The following is a 12,982-nucleotide window of genomic DNA, read 5'->3' on the forward strand; positions in this document are numbered from 1 at the left end:
CTACAAATACACAGCTCAGAGCCTTGTGGTTAGGAGGACCTGGGCCGTTAGAGGCTAAGCGGTATTTACTTTATCATCAGCCCGTTTTTCCAGTTCTAGAGTACCCACCTGCCCTAAAAATAGGATGCTCCTACTGCCATCCTCATACAATTGCAGTGATTTTTAAGTTCCTGGTAAGTTCCTTATAGTCCTGTCCCTTTCCAGACAAGTACCTGTTGGATAAAGTAGAAACTTTATCAAACTTCCTTTTTTTAAACCCTGACTTTATAATAGTCATGGTTTTTTAAAAAAATATACACAAGCTTACCAAAAAGTAGGTACTAGTTACTATTTTTCCTTCGGACCGACTCCTCACAGGTAACCTGCTAATAAATTTCTTGGATACGTTAAAATGCTTAAATATATGCTGAATGAATATCCTTCAATGAGTTTTCTGTCTATGCAAACACAAAGGTATGTACGTTGCTTTTTCTCTAACAATATAGACATTTATTAAAGAGCTGCATGGTATGGTAGTCCATATGGTTGCACTATAATCACTCTGCTCTTGATAGGCATTCATGTTGTTTGTAATTTATTATTATAACAATGTTTCAGGGGAGATCCTTGAACAGCACATGAAGTATCTGACTCAAGCTTTGAGCTGTTTTCCAGGAGCCGAGAATCAGTGTGGTGATGTCAAAAGAACACGGGTTTGGAATCTGAAGGTACTACTAGCTGGGAGAGGAGCTGCTTATATGACCATTGAAAAATGGTCATTCTTGGTCTGGGAAAGCTTGGTGGGATCTCCTTTGATCCAGTCATTTTATTTAGGAAATAATTAAGTGAAGAAGATAGCCTCAGTGTAGCCATCAGGCAGGCACACTCAACCAGCCAGTGAGGCAGGAGGTCACACTAGATCACCTTCTCAACTTGTTCTGGAGTCAGAGAGACTTTGGTTCAAATGCTAGCCTTGACATCCTGCCCATCCCTTAAAAGCTGTGAGATTTTGCATAAGTCACATCACAATGTCTCAGAGCCCTCATTTCCACACAGGATGGTTGTAACAATTTAGAGATGTTTGTAAATCACCTGGCACATACAGGCACACCTTGTTTTACTGCACTTTACAGATACTGCATTTTTAACAAATTGAAGACAAGATCCACCAGCGAAAAGATTACAATTCGCCAAAGGCTCAGAAGGTAGCATTTTTTAGTAATAAAACATTTTTTAATTATGTGCCTTTTTTAGACATACTATTGCACTCTTAATAGACTACAGTATTTTGTAAAACATAACTTTTATGTGTAAAAACATCTGTGACTCACTTTGTTGAGATACTCACTTTATTGCAATGGTCTGGAACCGAACCCGCAATATAGCCAAGGTATGCCTGTGTAGGCATGTGATAAACTAACTAACTAATGCTGTTAACTGAGGCCATTCTGTACTGACTCATTCGTACTTTCAGCCATCTCCTATTGCAGATTCCAGCACACATTTCCAAGGCAGCCTCCTGATATCAGGGCTACAGGGTACTTTTGAGAAGTAGAGCAGAAGTGGCCATTATGAACACCAGATTCCTGACTTGCCTGCATGTGTCTTCTGAAAAGCAATAAGCATTAATTCCTTTATTTATTTAGTAACTATTTAATTAAATAGTAACTATTTAATTTATTTAGTAACTATTTATTATTATGTGCCGCAGATTATAGAGCCTTTTCCCTCCAGGAGCTTTCCCTACAGTCTAGTCAGAATAAGACATACTCATGAGGAATTAAAAAATATAAGACCATACAGTAAAAAACAGCTGTCTCTCTTCAGAGGAGGAGAGATATCACTTTTAGCTAGAATCATGGGGAAGAGATTTCATCCTAAAGATTTCGTGATGGAATTGGAAAAGAAAGCTTTGAATGACAGGTATATTTGGACAGCTACTGTCACAGCCTATGAAAATCATCAATTTTGGCTTTGAGGGGGAATTCCCTATAGGCCAGGATATATGCCAGGCATCCCAAAAATGAAACTCTGAGCACATTTCCTGTAGGAACAGTTTCATATTAATTCAAACTACAGTTCAATGACTGGAGCTGTTATGGTAGGTAGGTAGATACTATATATATAAATATATATATGTAGATATGGACTTTTGTGACCCGAGGTAAGATTCAGTATGTACTGCTCATGGGAAACTTGGTTCCACTATCCTGAACAGCCAACTTACATATGAGCTTTTGCAACACCACCTGCTTGTACATTAGAAACTACACTGGGGAGGCACTGAAAGTTTTTGAGAAGAGCAATATCAATATGGATTTCAGCTGTAGAGCTTTAAGGGTTATTGCTGAGGCCCAGGTGTGAGATCAACAGCAGGAAGGGACAGATGCATAAGGTGATATGCAAACATCAACCAAAACAGTGTTAAAAAAAAAAATAAACTTACCTGGCAACTAGATTCAATCACTAATTCTGTAAATATTTGTGTGCCTACTAGGTGCCAGGCACTGTACTCGGCACTGAAGATACAAGAGCAATACAAAGTCCCATCCTCTCTCATTTCTTCAATAAATATCTGAGGGCTCACTGTGTGCCAGACACAAATATAGGACCTGGAGATTTAGCAGTAAATAAAACTATAAAATCCCTGCTTTTGTGGAGCTTACGTTTGAGCACAGAATGCAAATATGTTTCTAAAGAGAAAAATAAAGGAAAGTAAGAGGGACAGGAGTGTGCAGAGGTTTACAGGAACAATAGTGACACTATGGAGGTGCTGGGTATATGCTATTCATTCAAGAATACAGAATAAGATAAAAAGAATGGTTGGTGGTAAGAACAGTAGGGTTGAATGAAGTATTTTTCAGGATAGCAGAGATAAAGGATTAGAAGCCAATGAATAGTAAGAGTTGAGCAGTGAGGGCTGAAGATGGGAACTTTAAAAGAGCTTAACTGGCAAAGAGGAGTGTTGGGAAGTGCGGTGTCACCTGTGAGGAGGCTAAGAGGATAAAGGAGAGGGAACCTCAAGCCTGAGGCTTCAAAGACAGAAACAGCAGTGCCTCAAGGGTAGCAGGAGATGGAGGTTAGCGCAATAGAGGCGTGGAGGGACCTGTGAAATCCAGATTTCAGACTGGTCAGCGATAAATTCTAAAGTTGCTGGGGTAAGGAACAAGGTAGGAAGTACATGCTGCAATCATGTAAGAAGGTAGAGGTGAGTGTAAACGAGAATTGAGAGAGAGCAGGTAAACAATGTCAGGGACTTTAAATGAGGAGCCGGGATGGGGCACCACCCAACATGCTGGTCTGAGGGAATACAGGAACTTGTGCCTGATCTTACCCTTTGATGGACCTGGAAATGGGCCTTTTATCCCATGCCTAGGTATCTAGGTATCTAGATCTCTAGATGCCATACCTAGAGACTTGGCAATGGCCTTGCCTTGCCCTGCACTGATGTAGCCCCCCAAATCAAGTGGACATTAAGTACCTTGATTGCAGGGACCATCCTGGCATCCTCTGGGACCTAACACATGGTAGGCATGTGCTGAGTGTTGAAATAAAGTGAAGCCACACATAGAATTTAAAGAGCTAGAAGGAATACCAGAAATAATCTAGTTGAACTCTCTTGAGTTTGCTTTATGTAGGGTGTGGGCCAAATTTGGGGTCTCTCATTATAACTGAGTCAACCCCCACACACATACTCCTGCCAAACCCTTCAGTAGGATTTTAGTCCCCTCATCTTTTAGATTAGATCAGTGGTTCTCAAATTGTGGTTTCGGGACCCTGGGGCTCCCTAAGACTCTGTCAAAAGATCAATGAAGTCAAAACATTTCAAAATACTAAAATATTATTTGCTTTTACCACTCTCATTCGCTTACGAGTGTACAGTGGTTTTCCAGAGCCTAAATGACACGTGATAACACAACGGGCTGCAGAAGCAATGAAAATTCAGACATTAAAGAGGCTTGCAAAAATGTAACCACAATGCCACTGTCACTAAACAGAAAATGTAGATATATTTGTTATGGCTATTTATACTAACAGGTAATGGATTATTTTCAAATTAATAAAACTTTTAAAATTGACCAGTTTTGATGTCTGAGATGGTAAATATCAACAGGCAAGATATATGTAAGCAAGAGCTCTTTATAGTCCTTGACAATTTTTCAAAGTGTAAAGGGGTCCTGAGGCCAAACTGTTTGAGAAATGCTGGATTAGTTACTGCTGCACCCCAGCTTCCCCCCTCCCTTTTTTATGGGAATCTAAATAGTTAAGAAGGATTTACTGTAGCTTAAGACCAGGCTGCCATCCCAACCAGAGACGTCTTGAGTACCATTATAAAGTAAATGGTGTATTCCCTGCTGGCACACTCAGCAAAGTCTCACCCAGAAATCCCACTGAGGTAATAATCTTTGGACCAGTTTTTCCAGTTTCCTAAGCTTCTATCCACACTTCCAGACACTTCCACCCTGGTAGGCTGCAGGGAACCTTCCTAACAGAGCTGAGGGGCAGCGCACAAGCACCCGGTGAAATAACTAGGCTCCACCTCTTGTGAAAAGTGATACCTAGTCACTTTGCAGAGCCACACGCCAAGAATTTAGTTTTTGTTAAACTCACCTTCTAGAATTATTTTTATGAAAAGGCCAAGGGGCTTTGTGACCAGAGTATCAAGAAATATGGATTCTTTTCCAGCTCTGCAGCCAAGAAGCTACATGACCCTAGAGACACTCCTTTCCATCTGTTCCTCAACTTTCCTCCTCAAAATAAGGACCAGCTCCACTGCTCTAACAAAGATGGTAACGTTGCTTTCCTGCCCAGGCCGTGAGGACCCGTCCACGTGCTACGACTTCTCTCTTTCAGTGTCAGAGTCGAACACAGGAATCATCATTCCTCAAAAGAAATGATTTTAGGTTAGCTTTTCAAACTTCAGGCTCAAAAAAGTTAATAAAGCCTCAAAATTCTGGGGTCCAGTAATTATCTCCTGAATATGAGAAGATTGTGCTTGTGACACACCTTAAGCAGTGCCTGGTGTTCAGTCTCTCTTCATTGACTCCTACTCACATCAGCCGCATGTGAGCACCCAGTGTGCCTGGCCTGGGGTAGAGTGCATTATCTCATTCACTCCAGACACATGGGCTCAGAGAGGTTAAGGAACATGCTCTGAGTCACCTAGCATAATACTAAGCGTTAAGGCCCAACTGACTTCAAAGTCTGTGTGGCTCCGCTTCAGTACACTATTCTAAAACTTAAAAGTGCCATCTTCGTTTCCTTAAAAATATTTAGAACCTAGATCTTTAAGTTAGGCTGCTTCCTGTTTCTCCCTATTGTTCTAAATTAGAAAAGTTTAAGGGAGTTTAAGACACGTCCACACAGAACCATACTTAGAAGAAAAACATTCTTGCCAATCTTGTTTCAAAATCTGCTCTCAGTAAAATGTCTCCATATCCCCGCAAATAAGTGTCCCTCCTGCAGGTCCCTTGATACTCTCCCAAGCACTCTAGAATCACAGCAGTGGGACAGAAGAAACTTACCTATTGATTTGGTTCCTGAAAGGGATGTGAACCATGTCACACTCCCACATTTTAAAATAACCTTGACACAGGATTCCAGAGGTTCCAGGAGTCAGCTGAAGGACTAAGAACGCTATTTAATTTTCCCTGGATCAGCTACGGGCACAACCTCTCGTCATTGTCTTTCAGGCACATGGCAGAGAAAGATGGGAATGTCCTCTTTAGAGGATCACAAAAAGTCTAAGAGAATGTCTTTTTGAAAAACTTTCCCAGCCAGTTTCCTATAAATGGGGTGAGGTATTGATCAGGCCACGGAGCAGGTAGGTAGGGCTTGGGGAGGGGACAGCCCTGGGACAGTCAGCCAGAGCCACCTCAGCATTTACCTAGTGTGCTACATCTGGATTTTTGATGCCTGTGTGCCAGGACATGAAAAGTTTGGAGGCACTGCTCCAAAGAATGAAAATGCTTGCACCTAACTAGCCAGCACAGAAGTAAGAGAAAGGCTAAGCATATGAGGCTAAGAATCTGGGAGACAGATTGCCTCAATTCTCTCCTCTGGAAAATAGTAACAAGAGGACCTACTTAATAAGTTGAGGAGATTAAATGAAAAAGAAAAAAAAAAAAAGCCAAACATCATCTTACAATTACTAGTAACTCCTAAAGGATAACTTTGAGAACAAGAGATTTTTAGACCTTCCGTTCCAAATTCTCCATTCTACAGGTGAGAAAACTGGCCCAGAGAGATTGGATGACTTGCCCAAGGCTAAACAGCGCTACTAACCACCAGGGCAAACAGCTCTGCTTCTCTGCTGCCAAGCGCCACATCCTCCAGGGCGTTCAGTCTGGGCTGCTGTTTTCAGGATTGCTGACTCTGGGCTGACCAGGTCCTTCTGCCTGCTCCATTGTCATGTCTGTGACATCCCTTCACAGCTCACTTCCTGGGAACTCACACCCTCCTTCCAGACTCACGGAATATAATTCAACATGCTCTGATGCCTTTGAGTCATCTCCGTCTGTGAATCAACCTTCATCCATCTATCCTGAACAGAGAGATTTCATCCTCCTCCAGCTTCTGGAACCGGAACCCGGTGTTTTTCCTTTACATTTTACATACTGAGTGTCTTCCAACTCAGGTTCTCCTCCCAATTTCAGACAGGGGACTGAACACCAGGGGTGGACATAAGCATCAACACTAAGATCTCAGAGGAAACACCAAAACTACTTTAGGGGGTTAACAGAGGTTCTGAGCCTATAGCCTCTCACCCAAGAACTTCCACCTGCCTGCCCAGAGCTAACTGGCAGAGGTGACCACACAGGCAGACAGCTTGCTGAAGATATACCCCAGGCAGCAGGATGGACACGGATGACCATCTGAATCCCAGAAGCAGGGAACAGTTACCATGGCTACAGAAAGCTGTAACCACTGGCTGCTTTGACTACAGGGACCAACTCAGCTGACTTCTCAAGGTCCCTTCCAGCCCTGGGACTCTACAATTACATTGAGCCAGTGAGACCATATCTGCTGCAAAAAGAGAGGAAGTCCTGTGACTTACTAGGCTCAGGCATCGAAAGCAAGGATTTCATCAGAAGTACCTTAGAGGTCACCTTTTCTTATTCATTCGAAGTGCTGAGTCACAAAGCTACTTTTGCTACCTCTGCCACACTGGGAATAAGCAAAGCCGTACATTTTTTGGTACAGCATTTTAGTCCTTTACAAGTGAGTTTGCTACCACCATGTTTAATTTTTCTTCCTTTTATAGCTCTGACTAGTAATTTTGATAGAGGTCTGTTCCATATTGTGACCAAGGAAAACAGCCCAGAAAAACTTGCATCACTGGGCCTAGAAGGGTGCGCTCCATCAGACAGGACGTGTGGATCTCGAGCCTTCTAAGAACCAGGAGGAAGGAAATCATTCATAAAGGAGGCAGATGCTGAACCGCCACTCTGGTTTCCTCTAGCCAATCCTCTGACTACAGGAAGGTGGTACTCACTCCACACAGGGGATACTGCTCTCTAAAGCTTCACTACAGGAGCTTCCTACCTTCCTGAGTCAGGAGAGAGCAGGGAAGTGGCTCATTCAGCCCCTGCATTGTCCACACCAGGTGAGGCCACAAGCCTGGCTACATATCTCTCGAGACCTGACCTCAGGATAGAGAAGACTGCAGATACCTACAAGGCTTCCAAGAGCAGGAGAGAGACACCCAGAAATCAGAGAGCTGCCAGTGCTTAATGAAAAGTTGCCAGCCTTGCCTTATTCCTGATGCAATAAGTTTCATGTCTAATGGAAGTTTGGAGATTTTTAAAAATCGGCTTATATCAAGATTAGATCAAAGCCTTTATTAAACGTTCCTCCTTCAAACCACTTGCATTTAAACCTATGCCCCTCCCCTGACCTGTGAACTGCCAGGGCTGCGAGAGTAACGCTTCCACCTGACAGGGGTCAGATCCAATCAGGCCACGCGACATTGCAAGGCCATGCCAAGACACACCACACTGGGCACGCTTTCGCAGTTCAGTGCCCCACTTGAGACCTAAGCAAAAGATTGGTAGCGTAGCTCTGGAACCAGAGCTCAAGCACAGAAGAAGGACCGGAAGTGTGACCCTACTTGTTCCACCGGCCATGCTAAGCTGGATGAGCAGCTCTTGGCTAGCATTTGGTGAGGCTCGCACATGTGCTTTTTCTTCTCTTCTCCAAAGAAAAGGGTGAGAGATGGAGGAGGCAATTTTCAGTTGTGTGTGGGTTTGATTTAAGGCTTTGGCTGTGGTCTGTTGATATAGTAAAATACTTTCTGGGAAGGCCATCTCCTAAGCTCCCCATTCAAACAAACGTTATTTTCAAAAATGAAAACACTGAACAAAGAGGTGGAGCCGAAATGCTGATGTGGAGCCCAGTGGAGGGGCCCAGGCCGCTCATGTCAGAATGGTGTCATCCACCTGCTCCGTGGAGTCGGCCTGGCTGGCCAGCTTCTTCAGGGACCTTCGGTTGCATTCATTCAGCACCTCCAAACTGGCTACATCCAAGATCTTGGAGAGGGCCTGTGGGGACAATGGAAATGAGGAGATAGAATCAGAAAAGAAGGCTTCAGATTTCTCCGATCAAAGGCAAAGATGAGTGCTAACCTCAGGACTAGCATCACTGAGGGGAATCTGGCAAAATAAGAGAATCAGATGGATCCAGGGAAAGCCAAGAAAACCACTCGTCATGCTCATCACGTGGTGAGGCAGTGGTAGTTAAAGATTTCAGTGCTTTAAGGTTACCCGGGGGTGGGGAGTCGAGTGAGCAGGGTTCTGGGCTTCAACAGGCAGCTGCACTGGCATCTGTATTATAGGTTTGGGTGCCATATGAGAAGAAAGGGCTCTGATGCTGGAAGAAGTCTGAACACCACAGAAAGAGCAGAATGTGTTTTCAGGCACTAGACCAGTCACCTGATCACAGTCTGCCCCTCGGGGGCAGAAGAAGACCTGCAAGACGAATGCCCACAGCACACCCTGGGAGGCACTCCAGTGCCAAGCTCTCACCTGAAACACTTCTTCACCCTGTCTCATCTTGAGGAGGTTGACAATCGCCTGGTCACTGTAGGCTCTAACGACAGTGTTTTTATCCTTGGTATTGTCGAGAAGGGCCTTCAAGATGGGTTTGATGGCTTGGGGGTCCAGGGGAGGCAGTGGGTCTTTGTTTGCCCACCAGATCATCTTCTCAGCCACCAGCCTGATGTCACTGGATGGGTTCTGCAGACACTATGAAGGGGAACATAGCCTTTTAGTCAGGCATATCCAGTCTGTTTCTCAAAGCCCAAATTTCTGCCCTGACATTCTCTCTTCATTATGGAAACTGGCCCTACTGCTCCCTTCCAATGCCTTCCTTCTCATGGGAGGGTGACAGGGTGTAATTCCCACTTCATCTCGTGCCACTCTCCCCTCTGTGCACTACTCTTGGCCCACACAGGGCTTTCACTTCCTCAGACATACCATGCGCCTTTCTGCCCCAGGCTTCTGCACTGGCTGGTCCCTCTGCCTGGGACGTGCTTGCCCCGGATCCTCGCTTGGTTGGTTCCTTTGCATTCTTCAGGTTTCAACTCAAATGTCAGCCTTCAGATATCTCCCTGACAGCCCTATCTAAGTTAGGGCCCTCCCCCTGGGCTTTCTGTACATCTCAACTCCAGAGATCTTGTCTACCTGGCTCATTTCTATACCTCCAGGGTCCAGCCCTGCCAGGCACACAGCGGGTCCTCAGCAAACGTATGCTGATGAACAGCTGCACACAGGGTGATGCCCTCACACAGACTCCATCTAATCGAGGCCCTGAAAACTCTCAGCAGGGATCTGTGGGTCTGCAGGGTGGAGGCCATCACCCTTTGGAACCTCACTACTCGAAGCAAGGTCCATGCACCAGCAGCACTGACACTGCCAGGGAGCTGGTTACAAAGGCAGAGTCTCAGGCTTGGCTGTGTCTCTTAAAATGCAGGTTCTGGTTCTGACTTGTATGCACAGTGATGTTTGAGAAGCATACTTTATTACGCAGGTGGTAGGGGGGCCCCACTGTCTGGATCCCCAGCTTATACACCCCATAACAGCTAAAGGGGGGCAGGGAAGAGAAGATTTACTAAGATTTGAACCCAAGTCAGTCCCTAATTTTATAAGATCAAGATACCTAAAATAAATGCCTAAAATACTCATTCTTAACTTGATTTGGGGTCAAAGGTCTATTTGAGAATCTGACAAAACGTTGGGCACTCTTCCAGAGAAAAACGCATACATGACTGCTTTGTGTTCCACCCCTGGGAGTTCAGAGATGTCCTGCAGGCTCTCCACAGACAGCAACTAGACCGTGGCCGCCTGAGCGCTCACTGGAGCGTTCTCCGGTCGGTGGCCTCTCACAGGTCAGGCTGCCCCGCTCACCTTAATGAACAGGCTGGAGAGTTTGGCAGGCAACTGTCCTCCTCCCGTCTCAACGTGGTGCTTCATCAGGAAACCCATGCCCCGGACCCCACTCACCGCGATGGGGATCTGTGGAAGGAGGGGAGAGCTAGACAGGGTGGCATCTGGCTCCTTCCCTGAGGCAGCAGGGTCAGGCATGACCCTGTTCCCCGGGAATCTCCGGGACCCTGGCTCTGCCCCACCAGCTGTCCACCCCCCTCACCACTTCATATCTAATACTCCGCGACAGCACTCATGTGGGGACACTGCCCCGGCTGTGAGGCAGACCCACAAAGCCTGCACCCCTGGTTCCAGGAACCAGGGTCAGAGACCTTCTCTCTAGAAGGGAATTCCAGATGCTCCAAACCAAACTCCTCATTGATTAGATGATGAAACTGAGGCCCAGGGAGAGCAAGTACTGGTCCAAATTACCTGCAAAGGTAAAGCTCGACCCCAGGCCTCTGACCACTCAGTCCGGTTCCCCCGAGCCGTGTGAGTAAGGCTCTGGCTGTGGGGTATTGGCTAGGGGGGGAAGGGCGGGGCTGGTTGGGCTGCCGCAGAGTCTTACCCTGTCTGCCATGGCACTGCTGAGGATCATGTCCTGAACTTCACCGCTGTATTTGCCTGCACAGAGTCTGCTAGGAGCCACGTTCACAGCCACGGAGAGTGCCAGGCTCCGCCCGTGCCGAACCATCCAGTCAATGCCGGACACGTCCGCTGGGTAGAAGGACACAGTGGGGTCACCCTGTACGTTACAACCTACCCGCCATTCTAAGCCTGCACCCCACTCTGACTCGGGGCCTCGTGGAAACCCCAGTTGACGTTGCATACAGACCTCCCTGCCCAAAGTGGCATGTTAAGGAGAAGGCTCCCACAAACCACCTCAGACCTGCAGCTGTGTTCTCTGAGCAGACACACTCGGTGCCTCAAGAGCACTGGAAACTCCATTGTTTTCACAGCTGGAGTCCCCAGTGTACAAGAGAGACTTACCCAGCAAGCACTGCTGAAGAACAGCACTGAGCTCCTCTTCAGTCAGAAAGGCACACAGTTCCCCCAGGCATCCGGCTGAGGAGATGCGAGTGTTGTCCTGACAGGACACAGGGAGCAAAAGGTGGTGTGAGCACCCCACCATCTCCACATCCGGTCCAGGGTAACCGGGGTGACTGTGCCCAGGATGTGGAGGGCAGGGAAGAAGGGACAAAGCAACTCGGGAACTCTAACTCCAGTCCTTCCTCCAGGCCCTGGAACTCCTGCTGCCAGATCGGGGCTGCCATTCACTGCAACTGCCACTTGATGTGGAGTTAAAAATTACCTACCCAGCACCCCACTTAATTACAGAAAACTCCAATGTGTGCACATATGGTAACCATCATCACAATAGCAGCAATAACTATGTTTACACAGCACCTTTCTTCTTAGGAATTCTGAATGTTTTATATTATTATCTCAATTACTATCAACAGCCCTGTGAGGCAGGGAGGGGCAGAGAGGAGGGGCTCCCGGCTAGAGAACCACTGAGCGACTTTTCCCCCCAGGAATCTTGTGTGTCCAGAGTGACTCCCTGCTATCGCTACTATCTCAGTGTGACACTGCCACCTATATTATATTACGGTTTGTCATAGGAAGTCACACAGAAGCCGCTAATCAACCCAAGAAAGATAAGTAAAAGCCAAGCATTTTCTGTCAAAATCCCAGCCAGATGCATGGACGGCTCCTTACTGCTCCTCCCTAGCCAGCTAATGATGGGACACTGAGCAAGTAGATTTTAGGTGACGTGCTACATTATCAGTAAGTGCTAATTTTATATGCCTCCCTCAAAACAAAACAAATAAACAATCAGGGACTCAATGGCCTGTGGGGAGGCTGATGACAGGTTGGTACCTGGACTGTCACCTTATATTCAAGGGAAATTAGTTCTCAGGGGGAGGAGGGTGGTCTGCCAGTGGTTTAAGCCTCTGAGCTCCACGCAGGAGCCCAGGTGCCAAGCAAGGCTAAAGCTGGCTCTCTGGCACCCACGCACTCCAACTGGATCTATTTTAAACTCCATTGTGGTGAAATGCAAATTAGTTTAAATATTCACTTTTGCTTACACCATCTATGGCCCTGTAAAAACCCTGACAGACTGTGACCAAAAGGTACTCTCCCATCTGTACTCAAGAGAAGGTCGGGGCTTTCGTCGGAGAGCAGGTGGCTGGGGAATCAGACCAGACTTGAGTTGCCATGATCAGTGCAGCAGCAGCAATGGCCAGCCCCATGTAGGGGCACAGAGGAAGTGTACGTGTGACCCCAAAGGCCTTTCTCCAGAGGTCAGCCCCACGAATGTAAATTAAGCCACACAACACAGGGCTGTCTATCAGAGAAGAAAGAGAACATTCTTATCCACAGTCTGAATGCTTTAGACTGTGGATCTGCCACAGCCAATGCATGGTTAACAAAGCCTTCCAGACTGGGTGAGGAAGGGCTACACTAACAGAACTGTGACAGAACCAGGAGTCACAGGGCTCCTATTCTGGTTCTGATTCTACCACTGGCTGGAGTGTGGCCCAGGCAAGTCTCACCCTCTTACACAATGCTAAGACCTT

The 12,982-nt window shown here is 46.3% G+C and overlaps 1 protein-coding gene across 1 annotated transcript in view; it reads right to left on the reverse strand.

Annotated features, from left to right (window-relative positions):
• Positions 1-7,799: 7,799 nt before the first annotated feature.
• Positions 7,800-12,982, reverse strand: part of GCN1 (GCN1, eIF2 alpha kinase activator homolog) — a 52,652-nt gene continuing 47,469 nt past the window's right edge. Inside the window, exons 52-56 of the mRNA XM_011356073.2 lie at positions 11,391-11,616; positions 10,969-11,117; positions 10,383-10,490; positions 9,003-9,221; positions 7,800-8,519 (exon numbers count right to left, since the gene is read on the reverse strand). Of these exons, the coding sequence (XP_011354375.1) occupies positions 8,394-8,519; positions 9,003-9,221; positions 10,383-10,490; positions 10,969-11,117; positions 11,391-11,616 (828 nt within the window). The 3' untranslated portion in view covers positions 7,800-8,393. The remainder of the gene's footprint in view (positions 8,520-9,002; positions 9,222-10,382; positions 10,491-10,968; positions 11,118-11,390; positions 11,617-12,982) is intronic.

This window comes from Pteropus vampyrus, unplaced genomic scaffold, assembly GCF_000151845.1.
Source record: "Pteropus vampyrus isolate Shadow unplaced genomic scaffold, Pvam_2.0 Scaffold23, whole genome shotgun sequence".
NCBI classification, from domain to species: domain Eukaryota; kingdom Metazoa; phylum Chordata; class Mammalia; order Chiroptera; family Pteropodidae; genus Pteropus; species Pteropus vampyrus.